The sequence below is a fragment of the Pseudorasbora parva genome, chromosome 21 (genome assembly GCF_024679245.1).
Source record: "Pseudorasbora parva isolate DD20220531a chromosome 21, ASM2467924v1, whole genome shotgun sequence".
Lineage (NCBI taxonomy): Eukaryota > Metazoa > Chordata > Actinopteri > Cypriniformes > Gobionidae > Pseudorasbora > Pseudorasbora parva.
The window spans coordinates 37,463,160-37,483,332 of NC_090192.1; the positions used below are offsets into that span (position 1 = coordinate 37,463,160).

The window sequence follows — 20,173 nt, forward strand, 5'->3', positions numbered from 1 at the left end:
GCTCACCTAGGTTGTACCACATATCTCGGATCTCAAAGCCGATCTGCCGCCGCATGTCTTGATACCTATAAATAGAAACATGAAGATTTCAGAGATTATCTCAAGACAGATGACTTCATAAAGTTTAAAGTGAAACATCATGCGCAAAGACCACGAAACATTTGTAAGAAAGTCTTTATTTATTCCACTGGAATTGAGAATAATGCATTGTTTGTTAGTGCCAACTCGCAAAGCTTCATAATATTGAGAGAGGAATGAAAGCTGTTCCGAATCATCGTCAGACAGGTTTAGTAAAACGACAAGAGGACGAGAGCACAGACGACACCTCATCGTCCCAAATGGTGCTCTCATTTATAGAAAGTGCGAGTTAAGCAGAAAGGCGACAGATCCCTTATGCTTTACCTCCAGCGGCCTCAGTGGACCTGACATCCATTCATTACCGCTGTCATTTTGGGATTCCTGTGGCCCTCGGCTGAATTCTGAGCCACCATTGATTGCTTTGTCAATACGCTCTCATCCAGTCGTAATTTACGATGACAAGGACGAGGCACGTCGGAGCCCAGTTAACACACAGTAAAGCCTCTCGCAACTCCTCCAAGTCCTCCTTCCTTTGGTTTGACCCTCATAACTGACGTTTAATCATTTTTGTGACAGCTGCAGACTGCAGAGCAGATGCATGCTAAAGCACGTGAATCAGCTCGAGTCCGACCAGACAAACAAACAAAACTGTGATCTGTGTTCTAACGTTAAATGAAAGCAATACCAAGATGTGTTATTCTGGTAAGCACATCAACAAGTTCACTATTTTTAGCTAAACTATTCAGCAAGAAATGTTTTAGTCATCAAAGATGCATTAAATGGATTACTCTAAAGACATGCTGTTCTTTTAAACTTTCTAATGAAAATACTGATGGATTGATAATCATAAATGTTTCTTAAACAGCAAAACAGCATATTAGAATGATTTTCTGAAGGATCACGTGACAATGATGAGTAATGATGCTGAAAATGCAGCTTTGATTACAGGAATAAATTACATTTTACAAAATATTCACATGGAAAACAGTTCACAATATTACTGATTTTACTGTTTTAAAAAAAAATAAAATAAGTGCAGCTCTTGTGAGCAGAAGAGGCTTCTTTCAAAAGCATTAAAAAATCGTACTTTTGAATGGCAGCGCACAATTCAGTCACTATTATTTCCTGTAGTAGCCTAAATGGCATCATGCTGTCAATAGAGCTGAACCCTCATCACATGTCTCAGATGTAGATAGGGAATGTTTCTGCTCATACTCATCTCAAACACTTCATTTCCCCTGTCTGATCTCTCCTTTCACATGCTCACTTCTATGACCTGCTCTCTTAATTACTTCACCTCCTCTTCTGACTTCCTGTAGCCTTCTTCACACATCTTGCTCTCTCTCCCTCTCTCTCTACAGGTCTGTCTGTTTCCTGCTGAGCGGTACTCTATAATTTGTGTCTCTGGTGTCCACCGTGACAGAACGAGAGAGACAGACAGCCGAGGGTGTGTGTCCTCGCACTTATACAGAAGAGTAAGCTTAGTCTCTTAACACTCACACCTGTCAGCCCACGGGACGATCACTGAAAAGAGATGCTAACATAACAGCGAGAGATGAAAAAAAAGAGCGAGGGACGTTTGCTAAAGCGGCAGCTCTCCTGTTCATACTTGAGGTATTGAACAATTCATACATCGTATGTACTGAACACCCTGAACAACACGGCAACATACAAAATGAAACTCATTAGCATTAATTTCCAGCAGGTTTGGTTGACCTCCAGAACACCCTGCGTCCACCCAGATCATCTAATCAACCATATAATTTACCAAAACACAGCCAAACCCTCCAATCAACCAGGATGGCATACCGGAAACACTTGCTTTATTTCTCTGTACTGAGTATGTGAGCTTTGGCCTGGATGCTCCTTTACTGTGATGCCAGTTTTGACTCTGAGAGACAGAAGGAGGAGAGAAGAAGAGAAAAAAGCAAGAGACTGAAGTGTCAGCAGCAGCAGCAGCCTCTCTGAGGTCAGCATGACACCTCCAGCAGAACACAGGGAGAATGGAGCGATGAAAGGTTGAGGGAAGGATGAAAGCTGAGGCTACAGCTCTGAAGGAATGAAACCATCACTCTGAAAGAGGCACAATAGGGGGCAAACAGCACAAAAGAACAAAGACAGGGTAACTGAACAGATTGTAATAAATATGAGATGCAGCATTCTCAAGACATCAGCACATTTTCTGATAAAAGCCTTAAAATGCCAACTTTGTGGTTATTTTTTTTCAGGACGAAGTGTAATCAGGTTAAAATGCTGTCAGCAAGTAATTCAACTGCATTAATAGCTGACAGTGAGTTGAGCTTGTTCATTTTTATTTTTGCACAAGTTTGGCATTCAAGTTAAAACTATTTAACACAAGAGTATCATCTGCTTGTCTTACTTTTGAGGACCTGGCATTGCCACATGGGAGAACTAGAAAGAGGGAATATGTAATACTCAAAACATTTCTAGTTGATACCATGAATTATATTACTGTTATGGCTGGTTGTGGTTACTAATAAATTACTTTTTTTTGTATTAGTTTATTTGACAGGGACCATGCATATTCATGAACATTGTGTTATAAAAATTTCCCCACGTAAATATGCCAGAATTAGTAAAAATAACTATTTTCGTCTGCAGTCCTTTAGCAGGTAACATAAGAATAACAAAGACAGCCAACAATCATACAGCATCATTCACATTTACTATTAAAAAAATAAATAAAAATGACATGAATGGCACCTCTATACTACATTCAGATTTACAGTGTACAATTGACAAATGTATGACCGTTAAATATGAGTACATATTTTCTCTGGTTTTCAAGAAGCCACTGTTTTAAGTAAGGTGTTGAATGTAGGACATTCTCTTATTGAAAGGGGCAAGCTATTCCAGAGTTTACCACCTTTTACTGACAAAACGTTTTGCCCAAAAGTGGTGCGCCTAAATGGTATCATGCAGTCCCCTTTGACATAGGCCCATGTACCATCTCCGCTGTCAAGTCTAAGAAAAATAGAACTTATTTTAAAACCTACTTTAATAAATTAATAAACGAATGGATGGATGGATGCATAGAATGCTTGATGGAATAATAGAACTAGATATATAGACAGAAGGATCGATAGAATGACAGAATGATCAATTACATGATAGAATGATCGATGAAATGATTGATTAGATAGATAATGGATGGATGGATGGATGGATGGATGGATGGGTAATTAGATAGACAGTTAGATGGATAGGCAGATATATGGACAGACAGAATGATCGATGGAATGGTAGAATGAGATATAGGGATGGGTAGATGGATAGATGTGTAGATGGATGGGTGGGTAGGTAGATAGATGGATAGACATAATGATTTATAGAATGGAAGAATGAGATATAGGGCTGGGTAGATGGATAGATGTGTAGATGGATGGGTAGATACATGGATAGACAGAATGATTTATAGAATGGAAGAATGAGATATAGGGATGGGTAGATGGATAGATGTGTAGATGGGTGGGTAGGTAGATTGCTGGAAGAATAGAACAAGATATATAGATCTACAATATTATAGGTTTTATTGATATATTTCATATGCCCCATTTATCTGATTTAAAAAAAATTCAGATGCAGAGATTGTTAGTTATTCATTCCTTGTGAATTCGCAAAACCTGTGCAATTCACCCAAAACCTAAAAGGGGGAAGGAAAAAAAACACCTCCAAGAAAGAGCTGCCGTCACTGTGCTGAGAAAACGGGTGGTTTTGGAGACGTGTCCTCGTGTTCCTGAGAGGAAGCCGCTTGAGAGGCTGTGTGATTCCCGAGGCTGAAGAGTCCTGACAGACAGTGATCCGTCTCTACGAGAATGAGCTCACGCCACAGGCAAACACAGACAGAAGCTCCTGGAGCAGATAAGAGGCTCTTCACTCCTCCGTCTCTCACTCACTCCTGCTGTCTCTCCTTCTCGAAAGCTTTCAACAGAACCTGTCCATGTTTTCAGGAAAACACTTTTCCTTCACCTCCCTCTGCCCCATATGCCTTCAGTATTTTTATACATGCCTCCCTCCCCGTTCAGTCTCGTACTAATCGAGATGATGTTTAAATCTTTGCATTATAAGCACTTCTCCTCTTATTGCCTCTTTGAGAGGAACTGCTTGTTTGATTGCTCATTTGTAAGTCACTTTGGATAAAAGCGTCTGCTAAATGAATAAATGCAAATGTATCATGACAACACGGCTGTCTAACAGTTCAACTCTCATCCGAACACTCTGACAAACATTATACAATTTTTGTAGCAGTGCATTGTGGGTAGCTGCCTGTGATATTAATGCTTACTTGTGGAAGATCTTGGCCCGTTTATCACTCGAAAAGTTCTCCAGCTGCAAAGACTCCTGGGTAAGGAACGCCACAGCGAGGTGGAAGTAGTTATTCCACAACTGAGAGGAAAAAAAGGAAGGAGAGATATGATTTGACTTCAGTTCCTTATTGAAATAGGCCAGCGGCTATTTACACAAAGTTTAAATAGCAATATATTATATTAACACTGTGTAAATATAGCGAAACTGTCTTCGCAATAAGTGTATATAGTAGTTAGATGATATTTATATTTATAAATAGTGGCAGATACCATTTGCACCTCAGTATTGTTGTACATTAAACGGTAAGCAATAATAACAGAGTACATGATAATATTTATTAAAATAAGAGCACGTAACTTCAAGTTCATTTTGTGCAGATATAATTTGTAATATGTTTATTTTGTATCTATCTGATTAATCTCATATAGGATATAGGATGTTTCTTTGAGTTAAATAACCTGCTAGAAAAGGCCTTTACCGCTGTTCAGTCAGTGCTTCAGCTTTAGCGCACACATTACTAATAACAACTTTGATCAGGACTGTCACATTACATAACATTAATGAATACAATTAATAAATTGTGAATTTGCACATTGTTGTGGGAAGAGCACATCCACAACAGAAGTTAGACATTCTGACCAGCACGCATCTGAGGCGTCGTTGGTGACACGCTGTGTTACTCGCTATATTTGATTATTAAATAAGTCATTTAATAACTGATCAAACTCATTTTACAATCATACTAGCCCTTTATTTAGATTAAAACCCACACTCATTCATGTTTTGAGCAGCATTTGCACACCCCGTCATGCTGCTGCTATAGGTCACACATATTGATATTCATTGTTAACTGAAACATTGATCGTTTGTGGGAATTAGTGTAAAGTGACATCCTGTGGATGCAAATATAGTTATTGCTCTTGGTGTGAACAGCTCTTAAACCATAATGCATTAAAGTACCGCTATTGTGCTTTTTCTTTTTAAATATTACCTTTCATTTAGTGTGATATAGCAGTTGGTGAATCTAAAAAGTTTCAAAGCTCAGTGCAGATAAATTTGTGCAGTGCAGTGCAGAGTTTCTCACATAAAAAAGAAGTGATTCTACACTGGCGAACCGAGTCATCAGTAATTCTAGACTCACTTCCTGCTTGAACTTGTGAATGTTTGTAACACAATTGCATAATTTCAGCCGATCTTCATTGGCTGCTTGCGAACAATGCCTGCTTTGCCCCGTCCTCAAACACTCAAAGACTGGAAGAGATTGGTTCGTGCTGTCGACATGTAGAGAAAACGCTGTTTTTTGGTATTTTTGGCCGACATGTGCGCTAAGTGGTCGACCAATCACAACAGACTATGCCATCTGCCCAATCAGAGCAGAGGAAGCTCTCAAAAAGGAGGGGCTAAGAGAGACCATTTAGACATATATTTATGTGTATTATATTATGGGCGTGTATATTAGTAGTATATTAAAGGGTTTTTTGACCCCATAATGCATGTAAACATTTTGAAGGATCCCTACAGAACAAAACTATGAGCCTTTAAAGAGATATATCATTACATATTAGAATGGAATTAGAAATTCCTTTCAATTAGACATCTACAAATACGATTTCAAGTTTGATCAGTCTTGTCTGTATGGGTTATGCACACTGGTTTAATACATATTGTGGAGGATATGAAGCATGAGCAACAGCTCTTTAAGGCACAAAAGAGCTGATGTCACTCACAATCATTTAAAATAATTCATTGGATTCTGAAAGCCAAAGTGTGCATCGCAATGATGGTTTCACGGATAAAATGAGGGCCGAGATAAGAATAACCCTGAGCCAACAACCAACACAGAGACGCTTCAAATATTCAAATCAGACGCTCGGAAATTGCAGCCCATTAGCCTGTCATGAGTTATTCTGGTAGAAAAAAATTTAATGATCCCTGCTGGAACTTCCTCTTACACGACCGGCTGATAGTCACGATTAAAAGGCGTGCTTTTCATAAACAAGACTATGTTATTATCATTTATATCTGCACTTTATTAGTCTAAATGCATTACAAAGGTATCTTTACAGTTCTTTTTTCGCAATGAACACAGAAGGAGATTTAGCCAGGGATGATAGTGAATGGGGGGCAGTGGTGTATACCCTTTGGGTTTCAAGCAACAAAGTCAAACAGATTTGTTGTACATTAAAGGGTTACTTCAGCAATTAGCATATGAATTTGTATCAGTAGAAACCCTGGAGTATTTTTGAATGATCGTGCTCCCCCCCTCATATCCCCCTGAGACAAGAGATTTATGCATTTTAATTCTGGAAAAATTCAGATGACGCAAATTGACGATATTTGCATCATCCGAGGCTGGCAGCTGCAGGCATTCATGTAAACGGAGTTATGCTCAGCAATGTAAGTGTTTTAACTTCTCAAATTCATTTCTATGAAAGTTAAACTTCCAAAGGGAGGAACTGAAAAACGTTCCAGACTGAACACGCGTTGTGAATGACTGCCGCGGTCGTGTTTACCTCAGCTCTCATCACGAGAGCTCATTCAGTTCATTCATGATGGTAAATGTAATCTGACTCCTGCAGCGTTAGTGCTGTGAGACTCACGCGGCGACTCACTCATTATATTGAACACAGACACGTTCAGTATTTAATTGTAGTGTCTGTTCTCTAACTCAGTCACAGTAATCCAGTAGCGGTGGCTTTGGGAGTGGCTTCACAGGGCAGCGAAGCATTCTGGGAATTGTAGTCTTTTATCCCCATGAGACAAAAAATACATTTTCTGTCTTTTCTCAGTCTAGAAGGCACTAAATTCAAAAATAATTTCACATTTCTACTAAATTAATGACCCAGTTTAAATACAGATTAATCTTTCCAGTACTGAAGTACCCCTTTAAGTCTCACCTGCAGCTCAAAGTTGGCTTGATCGAGGAACTTCTTGCTGAGAACGGCGGCGTACTGATTGATGGCTCGCAGGAAGACTCTGAAAAGAGAGAAAAATCATGTCAGCCGCTGTCTGTTTAAAGACCACAGTGCTCACTTTCTATTCGTTCAGTTTAATTCATTATTATATTTAAATGAGTGTGTTCGTTCTGAACAACAGCCTGTAGAAAATAAACCATAAAAACAGCTAGTTAAACTCAGAATAATGTCATTCCTGATGCGATCTGAGACCCAGAACTAAAACACCGCTCGGCTCGAGGCGAGGAAGCACATAAACTTCAGATGATAAACTTAATCACAGGTCTTTAACTCCACCACACTGAGACGACATTAGGAGGATATTAGAGAGACTTAAAGACGCTCTATTCACTTAGTTCAATAAAGGCCGTCACTAATGAACTATGAGAGAGATCACGAAATCTTTATATACTTCTCTAGCTGTGACACTGCAGAAGATGAGAAAAAAGAAAAGAAAAGGAGAATATGCGAACGGGTTGGAAGAACAGAATGGACAGACTCAGATCACGGCAAAATGACACTTTCAAAGAAGTGGATGTCAAAGGGAACATTTCACATCTGTAATGTGACCAGTGTTCGAACTATATCGTGGCCTTTGGGGGAGCCCACTTTTCGGGTGTTTATGTGTGTGTGTGTGTGTGTGTGTGTGTGTGTGTGTGTGTGTGTGTGTGTGTGTGTGTGGGGGGGGGGGGGGGGGGGGGGGGGGGGGGTTGGGGGTTGTGCGCGTGGAAGAGAGGACGTGTATATTCCTTCACACACTGGTGAACGGGTCAATCTATTGCTTAATGCATTGCGGAGACTCTTAATATACAATTTACAATCATTAGAGAACATCTTTGATTTTAATGAAGGAAGAAAAAACAAGAATTGATAGGTCAAAAAGCCCACAAATAGTCTATAAACAAAGCATCCGGCTGTCTTTGAGTTCACATGAACGGTTGAAGTTACTCGTCATACAGAAGAATACCATAATTCCTCCATTCAGCTAACGTTAGTCTTATTAGGACATCGATAGTCGCGCAGACCTATATCAACCCAGCCACAACACATAATTGGGAATAACATGCCTTATCACAGAATCGACCACAGAGGCCTGGGGTCAGCTTCCTTTGCTGTTCTTCCAGAAATCCAAGATCAAGAAGTGGATATTTGTTCTAGTTTTTTCTACGAATCTTTGCGTTAACATGTACTAAACATGAGTGGAATTTGCACCGCAGCGCCACCACACCTTGATGGTCATGACAAGAACAGCATGTATAGTTATCTTTATGAAAGTGAATTAGATTTAAATTGCCGTCATGCATGAATTAATTATATATTTTTAGCAATTTTACATATAATAATCCACGATGATCACATTACAGAAAACTGAAATTGCACCTCAAAATAACACGGTGTCAATATTTTTGAGACCCCCCAAAATTTCTCAAATCACGTTTTCAGGGGAGCCCATGTCTTATTTAGGGGAGCCGAGCTCCCCCTAGCTCCCCCTTAGTTCGCACCCTGAATGTGACATTTTGAAAAGTTGTCTTGAACCCTCACGGCTTTGTACATTTTGCAATATAGACCTTTTTTACTAATGCTTTACAGAGTACAGCGGTCTCAAGAGGAAAAACAATATACTTTTGTAATACAAGTAATATAAAGTTCTTTGTCTGCAACGATATTGCAGCAGATCTTTATTTTTCTAATAATATACAGAATGTGATTAATTGGAATGATTCAGTATATGGGTTTTCAGTGAAAAATGTAAATAAATAAAATCTAAATTTGATACTAAAAAGCAAGGCAAAGTTGAATACAAATATAAATATACATCCAATACAAACACATTTGTATTAAAATTAAAGCCAATTAGCATTATTATTGTCTAAGAGGATGGCAGCTAAAAATGAAAGTGATTTTGGAGGCAGAAGACGCAGAGAACGTTACTACATTTGATGAGTTTGTGTTTGTGTTTGTGTTGTGTGTGTGTGTGTGTGTGTGTGTGTGTGTGTGTGTGTGTGTGTGTGTGTGTGTGTGTGTGTGTGTGTCAAAACCTTAAGGGTACATTTTTTGAAATTGAGATTTATACATCAGCTGGAAACTGATAAATAATCTCTCCACTGATGTGTGGTTTGCAAGGATAGGAAAATACTGTATATGGCAGAGATAAAACCATTTGAAAATCTGGAATCAGGAGGTGCAAACAAATCTAAATAATGAGAAAAAACCCTTTAAAGTAGTCCAAACGAAGTCCTTAGCAATGCATATATTAGGGAAGTAAATTTTAAAAAAGGAAAATAAAATAAGGAAAAAAGGATTATTATTTCATGTTGACTCCGATGTCCAACATTATCAAACCATGATGTGGAAAGAGTTGAGAAATATCAGCCGGTGCTTCAATAAAGTGTCAAAAGTCACCAGCTGAAGTAGATCTGACAATTTTCTTCTTATTAATTTCCTACATGAAAGAACGAGCTGCGATGTTAATGTCTGACCCCTCATGTGCGAATGTCTGTCAGACGTTTGACATCTCATTAGCACGACTGGATATCAGCGACTGAATTGTAAGTCATCTTAAAAGGCTCTGGCTGTGTAAACGCATCAGAAGTCGTATTAATCATCCTCTAATCTTGAGCGGGGCGACGCAATACGGGCCGAATGAATTCCTGATTGACTAAGATAAACCGCGAGAGCTCGACGACGCTATTGAGCAAGCGCTAACATCACGCCACAGATCTTCAGGACGTCTGCTCTGAGCTCTGACTCCTTCATTGTAACGGAGAGATGGAGGGTTTCTCATCAGGGCCAACAGATACAATCTGTTTATAATGAGCTGCTGAAAAAGAGCTGCTTAATGTGACTGGAGGCATTAATAATGCAAGTGAGCTTTACTAAATCAACAGATGGACAGACAGACTACAGACTTTAGTCACAGTGGATGGCATATTTATTCTGACACGCATGGAAATGAGGCTGTGGTGAAAAGCAGCGTCGCTTCAAGGTGTACTGTGAAGTTGTATGAAAACAGAGCGAGCACTAGCTCATAACCTACACTGCGTTTCACTGATTGAACTATTCTGTTCTACAGTCAAAAACACATTTAATGTCAGAATGATAGATCACCGGTTAACGCCATCTTCTGGAAGGCAAATAGCTTATAGGTTTCCTAAGGTTATATTTTTTAAACATTATTCCCATTTCATATACCATAAGTAAGCCAACCGTGAGTCAAAGTAGCACTGAGCGGCATTAAACATGGCTCTGTCGTCAGCATCACGACACCATCGGCCGTTTGTCAATACACATTTCTGTACAAAAGTTCGAGGTCAGTACGTTTTGTTTTTTAAATGACATTTATTCAAACAAAAATACAGTAAAAAGTGTAAAGTTGTGAAATATTTGTACTATCTAAAACAAGGTTTTTTATGTAAATATAGTATACATATTAATATGTAATTTATTTCTGTGATCAAAGCTGAATTTTCAGCATCATTACTCCAGTCTTCCTCAGTGTCACATGATCCTTCAGAAATTATTCTGATATACTACTCAAGAAACATTTATGATTATTATCAGTGTTGAAAACAGTTTGTGGAAAACATGATACCTTTGTTTACGAAATCTTTGATGAATAGAAAGCATTTATTTGAAATCTTTTGTAATATAAATGTATTTGTTGCTTTTGATTAATTGTATTATGGCCTTATGAATTAGTTTTGTTTTCATATTTCTGGATCGTTATTTTTGTTGTAATTTTTGTGGGACACATTTTAGTAATTATGTCTAATTAATTGAAATCATAAAACGTATTAAATTACCAACAATTCATTAAAAGTTTAACAAAAACACATTTTTAGGGCCTTTTATCGTTTTATTCTCAAATTTTTACCAAATTTTGTTTTCTGGACTCCATTTTAATGGTTTAATTAAAAAAAAAAAAAATCATAAAGCATGTCTAATTAATTCAATTCATAAAAACAACTACATTTATTCCTGCAATCAATTTTTGGCAATCAAATGAAGAACAAAACATTCTTATCTTGTAATGTATATTTACATTAATTTAATTAATGCTGCACAAAAGTGTTTTACTGTTAAAAATAAAACATGGAAGAAAAAAATTGGATTAAAAATAAAATGGAGGCGTAGCTAAATTCTACTAAATAACAGTACAGCAGTAAAATATTTCGGTCAATTTCTTTATGTTAAACCAAACTTTTATTTTGACGGGTTGCTATGGAGACCTTTGAGTTTCTGTGTGTTTATGGTATGATGATTTCTTTCTCATATAAAAGGATAAAATGCCGATAAAATGACTCTCAGAGCGGCTCTGGAGATGAAGTTCATGTCGCAGAGGCTGAAAACGCAGTCGTCATGCGTGCTTCAAAGTGTGTGTGGGAAATGAGTCTTTTTGCTGTTTAATATTCACAGAAACTAGTCTATATTGTAATTTGGTTAGAGTGTACTGACCTACTTTTTATTCCTTCATCAAAAATTTGACAAATTCCGTGACATTCTGTTATATACAGTAAATTCGTTTTTATTATAACTGGAATCTGGAATCCATGATTTCTGCAACGTTTTCCTCATTGCAGAAATCATAGGGCCCTGGATAAAAAACTGCACAATATCTCCACATTTAACAGCTGCCATGTCACCTAAATGAAAAGGCACTTCTGCTTTAACCTGACTAGAACAAACTTTTTCATGATTTGAGGCGCAAGCTGCAGGATCAGGACAGACTGCTCTAGATGAACAGTAGATGTGTTTTCTACATCAGACTTACTGCATCTCGAACCTTACAGAACAACAGGCTATGTCTTGCAAAATCACATCTGGGGAAAACAGCCATACAGTTCAGTAAATGATGACAATTTTTACTTTTGGCTGAACTACTGCTTTATCTCAGAGAACAAAAAAAACTGTTCATGCATTAGCATTTTTTTGCTATTTTGACCATATCATAGACTACTCCATCAAAGGTGTCTGCAAATGACAGTAAACGATGAAGAAACACATTCTTAATGAGGACGTTTAGCCTATTTTTAAATTAAAATCACATGGGACTTGCACAGAAGTTTAAAGACGGCTTCAAACATGGCTCATCAAATCAGAATTTAGAGCAAAAATTGATCCGTTTCATTAATTCCTTTTAACTACCAAATCAACGATCCAAGAAAAGCAAAGCCAGCACATTGTGTTTGTCTCTAACACCGCAATCCACGCGATCAGCACTAATGAATGTGGCAGTGAGCGTTGATGAACTGATCTCATTTTAGTTACAAACAACCCTTGTAGAGTTGATCCCTCTATCTGAGCGCCAGAAGCCCAAACAGCAGTGTAAGATGGTTGAAGGCGATTCCTCTAATGCCGCAGCTGCTCAATATAAGGCCGTGAGGTCAAACGAATCCCCCTTTAATGATTCCTACATCCCTCGCTCGCTCTACCCTTTAATACCACTGACGTGGATAATCAATGCATGCAGACGTAGTCTTCTGAGCCAAATGCAAACAGCAGTCGCGCTCTGATCTCCGGAAATCTATCTGGGAAGCAACCGAAGCAAAGACAAGAATCTCTGCCTGGCATCCCCTCACAATTAAAGCCAATCACTCTGTACGGCCACGGCAAGACAAACACGCTTTAACACACGCCATTCATTGCTGCTAATGCTGATTCAGTAACAGATGCATGTGTGTTTGTGTTGTAGTCAGATGCTGCCGTTCGGTCTAATGACTGGACTGATGATCCATGAAACTCAAAGCAATTTTGCAGCATTAGAGGATTGAAAAAACATCCATTTACTAGATCTTTCTAGCAGTGGCAGCAAAGCCGCTGAAATGGGCTCACAGGACCATCATGCTCCACAGTGGACAGCAATGACAGAATATACATAAACACACACACACATAAAATATATATGGCCTATATACAAAAACTCGTTGTGCTCCTCAAACCATTCCTGAACCATTTTTGCTTTGTGTCAGGAGCATTATCCTGCTGAAAGATCCACAGCCACCAGAGAATACCGTTTCCATGAAAGGGTGTACGTGGTCTGCAACAATGCCCAAGGACCCAAGGTTTCCCAGCAGAACATTGCCCAAAGCATCACACTGCCAGCTTGCCTTCTTCCCTGCATCCTGGGGCCATGTGTTCCCTGAGTAAGCAATGAACACACACCCGGCTATCCATGTGATGTAAAAGAAAACGTGATTCATCAGATCAGGCCACCTTCTTCCATTGCTCCGTGGTCCAGTTCTGGTAATTGAGTAATTTGAGCTCCAGTAGCTCGTCTGTTTGATCGGACCACACGGGCCAGCCTTCACTCCCCACGTGCATCAATGAGCCTTGACCGCCCATGACCCTGTGGCCGGTTCTCCACTGTTCCTTCCTTGGAGCACTTTTGACAGATACTGACCACTGCAGACCGGGAACAGCCCACAAGAGCTGCAGTTTTGGAGATGCTCTGACCCAGTTGACTAGCCATCACAATTTGGCCCTTGTTAAACTCGTTCAAATCCTTACGCTTGCCCATTTTTCCTGCTTCAACTTTGAGGACAAAATGTTTAATTACTGCCTAATATATCCCACCAACTAACAGGTGCTATGATGAAGAGATCATCAGTGTTATTCACTTCACCTGTCAGTCGGCATACATATACACACACACAAACATATACATATACATGAATCCAATGTATATTATTAAATATAATTCAAAAATATATAATATTAAACATCTTGTATATAGTTAGTAATTTTCTGTCTTCTCTTGATGAGAACAAAACCTTGTTTTGAATACAGAAAGAAAAAATGTCTTATGCTTGGCTTCTGTGTTCCTCCATATGTGCCAATATGATTTGAATTCTCCATTCTCTTCTAGGATATGACCCTTATCTTGTGAATTAATCAGAGCTGCATATTTATGCACATGATTTCTCACAGCTTCAGTCCAAATGGAAAATCTGTGCACATGCGACAGCTGAAACGTCTCCCATCCGTTTAACTCTAATTGAAGAAATCTCCAAATCTGTGGGATCTGATTAACGTTTCAAATGTGTCTAGATTTCCTTCCCAGCATTGTTAGATCTAAACTTAGACTGCTTCCCAAGTTAATACGCTGCATGGGATTACAATTAAATAAGCAATGTGCACATAAGTAATATTTAGTGTAAATGTTTGGCTGTCATAGCACACTAGAAGAAATAATAAATAAATCCTGAACACTCAAATGAGTCTATCCAAAACTGCTGCTTTGTGCAGTGCTGATTCATTAATAATGAATTCAGTTCCATTCAATGTATTTGTGTTGCACTTTTCACCATATAAATCACTTCAAACTGCTCTATATAGAGAATAGAGCCTTACAACATAAGACAACATACAAAATCCCCACAAAAAAAAAAGATTTATTCCTTTATTTTAATTTTTCACATTAAATTAAAAGAAAGAAGACTTGGTGATTCAGTCACAGAATCATTAATTCAAACAATTCATTCAAAAAGAGCTGTATAATATTAATTCAGAAACAAATAAAGTGACTATTTTTATGAATGATTGTCTCGCCTGAATTGCTCAAAAACACAGATTCATGTGTGATTTTTGATTTGTTTAGAGTAACTATTTTCATTGGCGAAATAGAGCGAGAACAATATTGACAATGTCTTTTAAGTGTTCATATGAAGATTTTAAATAGTGTTACTGCTGCACATACAGTGGCATCAGCAGGATTTTGGCATCTTTAGCACCACGATAATACCGTGGTACCGGCATACCGTGCAACCCTACTCAGTCATCCCATGAAGTCTAAGAGCTCCACTGTTCATTTAGCAGACAATGGCTAACCTTGGGTCTGCTCTGTCTACTAATGTCGTCTCCAAATGGACCTGAACTACGGTGTGTATCATTAAACATGGCTAGATGGAGCAGGACTGATGAGAGAACAAGGGAGACGGAGAAGACGATGATTCTAGTGTGCAGTCGGGAAGATGAGGTTGTCCTTTCTGAACAGGAAATGAATATTAATAATTAAGAATCAAGTGGTGGGAGGCTTTTAGCGAGAACCATGATTGCCACTTACAGAGATTTGGCTTGCGCTGATGTTGCATCTGCAGACGACACAAATGACAGAAAGTCACAGTGTTCTTTCCTGAGAGACTGTACATCACCGCTTTACATTTCTGCTCCGTTTTACATCACATTTACAATGTCCCTGAGTCACGAGTTCTGTCAGAAAGCCCAACTGAAGAACCTCGCAGCGCTGCTATTAATCTGTAAACTGATTACTCATGTTAACAGCGCTTGAATATCCTCAGGGAAAATATTCCAGACAAAACATGACGACGGCCAAAACGGAACAAACTCAAATATGTGGAAATGAGTGATAATGTGCCCAAAACTAGAATTTTTCATATTCTAAAAGGACGTGTGAGTGGAGATTGTCCATGCAAAAATCATCATATTAGTGACAGAATGGTTGCTATGCAGTTGCTAATGGTGCTCTGAGTGATTTCAGGGATTGCTCACTTTTCAATAAATAAATTAATCTTTTTTTTTTGTATTGATCTTTCATGACATTATATGTATATGTATTATATATAAATACATGCATGCATGTATAAATAAATAAATAAATAAATAAATAAATAAATAGAGTAAACAAATGCAAACCTTTATACAATAACTTAAGGGGGGGGGGGGGGGGGGGGGGAGTGAAATGCTGTTTGATGCATACTGAGCTTTTTACACTGTTAAAGACTTGGATTCCCATCCTAAACATAGAAGAAGTTTCAAAAACTAATGTTGGACGTTTGATGGAGTATTTCTGTGTTAAAAATACTCCTTCCGGTTTCTCACAAGTTTCGGCGAGTTTTTTTCGAGTATGGGTCGACTTGACGTTAATAAGAGCGGAAGGTCCTTGTATGAGCCGTACGGGCTCTTCTCCCGGTAGGGTGCGCACGCGTGACTAGAGCGAGAGAGGAAATGCACGCCCATAAACACTCAGGTGCAGATCCAGTCGTCCGTGAACACTTATGTCGCACCGCGCTCCACTTTATTCCTATGGGTGACGTCGAGCGACTTCAACGCTTCAGCACAGCATTCCAGGAAGGCAGCGCTGCATTTGAACCGATTTGAACGCAGAAATGACGGGAAGCTTCAAGGCATCGCTTCAGTCGCGTCGCAAAGTGGATTTCCACGGTCACTGCTGTCACAGGACTTCACCAAATCATACCAAAGAAGTGTGTTTTTGACGGAGCGATAAAGTTTCGGCCCTGCTTTGGAAGCAGTCGGTGAATAAAACTGCTTCAAATGTCTCTGCTATTGGCTACCGTCGCATGAGTAAACATCAGTAAACGACACGATCGCGTGCTTCGTCATTCAAATGCGCTAACGGTTACTCCATTGTTGTTCTGTATAACACTAGTCTGACTTTGACGTGCAAAACCGTTTTGCTTGCTACCTCTAAGGTCTAGTCACATACAATAGTCCATAAACCGAATCATGTCCTCATAAACTGCGCGTAAAGACACACAAAGGCCCCTAAATACAGTCCATACCACAGAGACGGACATCCTGATGTTGCCGTTTCTCCTGTTCAATTTATTTCAGCCTCAGATTTGATTGTGGATCATTATCTGTATTAGCTGAGATAGCCGTGGGTTTCTCCACGCTTGAGGACGTCACCGCTTTGTGCACATTCGTCTTCTTTAGCTCCTCCCACACGATACGCCTCCAGGCGCTCGGTTTTTTCCGGAAAGACTCGGTACAGCCCATATTTCTTTTATAAATATAATAAAACTAAAGACTTTTCGGAGATATGAAGGATGCAATACTACTCTATAGGTACTCAAGATTGACATGAGATTGACTGAAACTGAGTGTTTCACCCCCCCTTTAAAATAGAAAATTTCAATAAAAAAGTTACAAAATAATATAATTGTATTACATTAAAATAAAATAAAATAAAACTAAATAATACAATTGTATTCAAATAATAAAAATATAAAACACCATAAAACCAAAATTTACAATAAAAAGAATAATAAAACAAATATACGTATTTAAAAAACAGCTTATAAAAACAAAACATCATAAAAAGAACAAAATAATAAGTTGTATTAAAATAAAATAAAGTTATCAAATAAAATAGGATGCAAGTTACACTCTGAAGTTAATAATTGGGTCCGGGGGGTTGTTCAATTGACTAATATTAAAGCAGTAATAGTGATGTTTAATTAAAGTTAAACAGCAGGAAATGCTCTACGCAGACAAAACAGAGAGTGTTTCAGCTTAACATCAGCGTTTCACCTGCTGCTCCTCATCCCTCCAGGAGAGCAAATTCTCCGTTACTTAAATTCCCGGTTTTCACTTTCCTCATCTCAGGCAATTTTCTGCTGCAGTGAGCACGGCTGCACGATGATCCACTGAAGACCTGCCGAAGCTGAAGTCTCTTACCGTCCTCAGAGACATGCGAGTGCTCCACCTGATGGCCCGCAGGTAACTCGCGCTTATCACTCTCTACGGTCCCGCGTGACCAACACCTGCTGACGCTACTGAATGCTCTGGGATTCTGCAGACATTTATAGAGGATCCGGAATATTACAGAGAAAACAGTGTTTACCAAAAACCCTGGAGGCGGACACAATGCATCATGGGAAGTACAGGAATAATCAATGATTCCCAAATGACTACTACAGAGCAAACAAACAAATCCGAACATAAACTGTGACTGGTTGAGCGACATTCAAATACATTACACAAAACATAAGAATTTCCCATGTTTTCCACATGTGATCAAATGGATTTCACATGGGAACGCTTCCAAAATATATGTATCCCACTTGTGTGCCACACACATATCACAATTGCTATATTAATGTTTCAAGTTACTATGTTACTAAGAGAGCATAAAAAGCCTTAACAAATGTAGGGTAACTAACTATATTACTTGGTGAAAAACATATTTTGATTATTAGATTACTAATGTTCAACAAATATGTATTGCACAAAAGACAGTTGCATTCCATGGTGACGGAGGTTTAGGCACATCGGTTCACTTCACTGTCATGTTTTGTTAATTTTGTGACTTCTATGGTAATTTCCACTATTCGCTCCTTTCTTCCTTTGATTTGCATTTGGAGTTGCATTCTGCACTTTTCTTTCAAAAGTACTGTATTGGGACACCCCTCTGAATCATTGAAATCAGGTGCTCCCATCACTTCATGGCCACAGGAGTATAAATCAAGCACTAGGCATGCAGACGCTTCTACAAACATTAGTGGAAGAATGGGTCACTCTCCATAGCTCAGTGAACTCAAGCGTGGTGCCGTGATAGGTTGCCACTTGTGCAATATCTACAGACCTCCAAACTTCGTGTGGCCTTCAGATTAGCTCAAGAACAGAGTGTAGAGAGCTTTATGGAATGGGTTTCCATGGCCGAGCAGCTCATCCAAGCCTTATATCACCAAGTGCAATGCAAAGCGTTGTATGCAGTGGAGTAAAGCAGCCGCCACTGGACTCTAGAGCAGTGAGACGTGTTCTCTGAGTGACCAATCACGCTTCTCTGTCTGACAATCCCATGGATGAGTCTGGGTTTGGTGGTTGCTGGGAGAACGGGACTTGCTTGACTGCATTGTGCCAAGTAAAGATTAAGGTGTGGGGTTGTTTTTCAGGGGTTGGGCTTGGCCCCTTAGTTCCAGTGAAAGGAACTCTTAATGCTTCAGCATACCAAGACATTTTGGATAATTTCATGCTCCCAACTTTGTGGGCAATTGCCCCTTCCTGTTCCAAAAAGACCACACACCAGTCCATAAAGACATGGATGAGTGAGTTTGGTGAGGAGGAACTTGACTGGCCTGCACAGAGTCCTGAGCTCAACCCGATAGAACACCTTTAGGATGAATTAGAGCGGAGACTGAGAGCCAGACCTTCTCGTCCAACATCAGTGCCTGACCTCACTAATGCGCTTCTAGAAGAACAGTCAAAAATTCCCATAAACACACTCCTAAACCTTGTGGAAAGCCTTCCCAGAAGAGCTGAAGCTGTTAGAGCTGCTAAGGGTGGGCCAACTCCATATTAAACCCTACGGATTAAGAATGGGATGGCATTAAAGTTCATGTGCATGCATACATTTTATACCAAGATTTGGATTGTTCTAGAAAAACCCAGAAAGTTCTAAAAAGTTCTAGAATGTTTTACGAAGTGCTACTTACTTATAAACCATAATTTTTGTTATATGGTTGTTCCAATACTTTATCTCGGGGAACTTTTTTCAAACATTTTCATAGTTTTTAAGCAAAAACAAAAAAACAATCAATTTATGAAAAAAAAGAAGGAAATCTTTTATTTGAAAAATAGTCAAAAATGTAAAACCCTAGAGCTCACGCAGCCCAGATGGGGGAAATACTGATTATATTTTAGTATTATATTTTCATTCCACTTGCCCTCGAAAAAAATATACATAAAAGTCAAAACTTTCTAAACAAACTAAAATCTCAATCCTACACTATGTCACCATATAATCAGTTATTAATATCCATGAGTGAAGCTGATGAGGTTTAGTTTCTAGCAGCCCTCCAAAGCTTTAAAAAACACTTGCCAAATCGTCCGTAATTGGTGTTAAATGAGCTTGTCCTGGTGGCTGTGGCAGAATCAGGGTGGAGTGGGTGGATGGGACAGCTGGGTCAGGACGGCACACGGGATAAAGCGATTACAGTAAACCCATTACAGACGGAGCAGAGCCGACGTTCCTCACACATTCACACTAAATGCCACTAATACTCAACACCTTGTGTACCACATAGGGTGCTAGTTTTCTTTCATTCCCAGTC

General features: G+C 39.0%; 1 protein-coding gene across 2 annotated transcripts in view; it reads right to left on the reverse strand.

Annotated features, from left to right (window-relative positions):
* dock1 (dedicator of cytokinesis 1) overlaps positions 1 to 20,173 on the reverse strand; it is a 305,592-nt gene that overhangs the window by 65,365 nt on the left and 220,054 nt on the right. For both annotated transcript variants that reach the window (XM_067430394.1, XM_067430393.1), the window contains exons 30-32: positions 7,305 to 7,383; positions 4,385 to 4,485; positions 7 to 65 (exon numbers count right to left, since the gene is read on the reverse strand). In XM_067430394.1, coding sequence (XP_067286495.1) covers positions 7 to 65; positions 4,385 to 4,485; positions 7,305 to 7,383 — 239 coding nt within the window. The remainder of the gene's footprint in view (positions 1 to 6; positions 66 to 4,384; positions 4,486 to 7,304; positions 7,384 to 20,173) is intronic.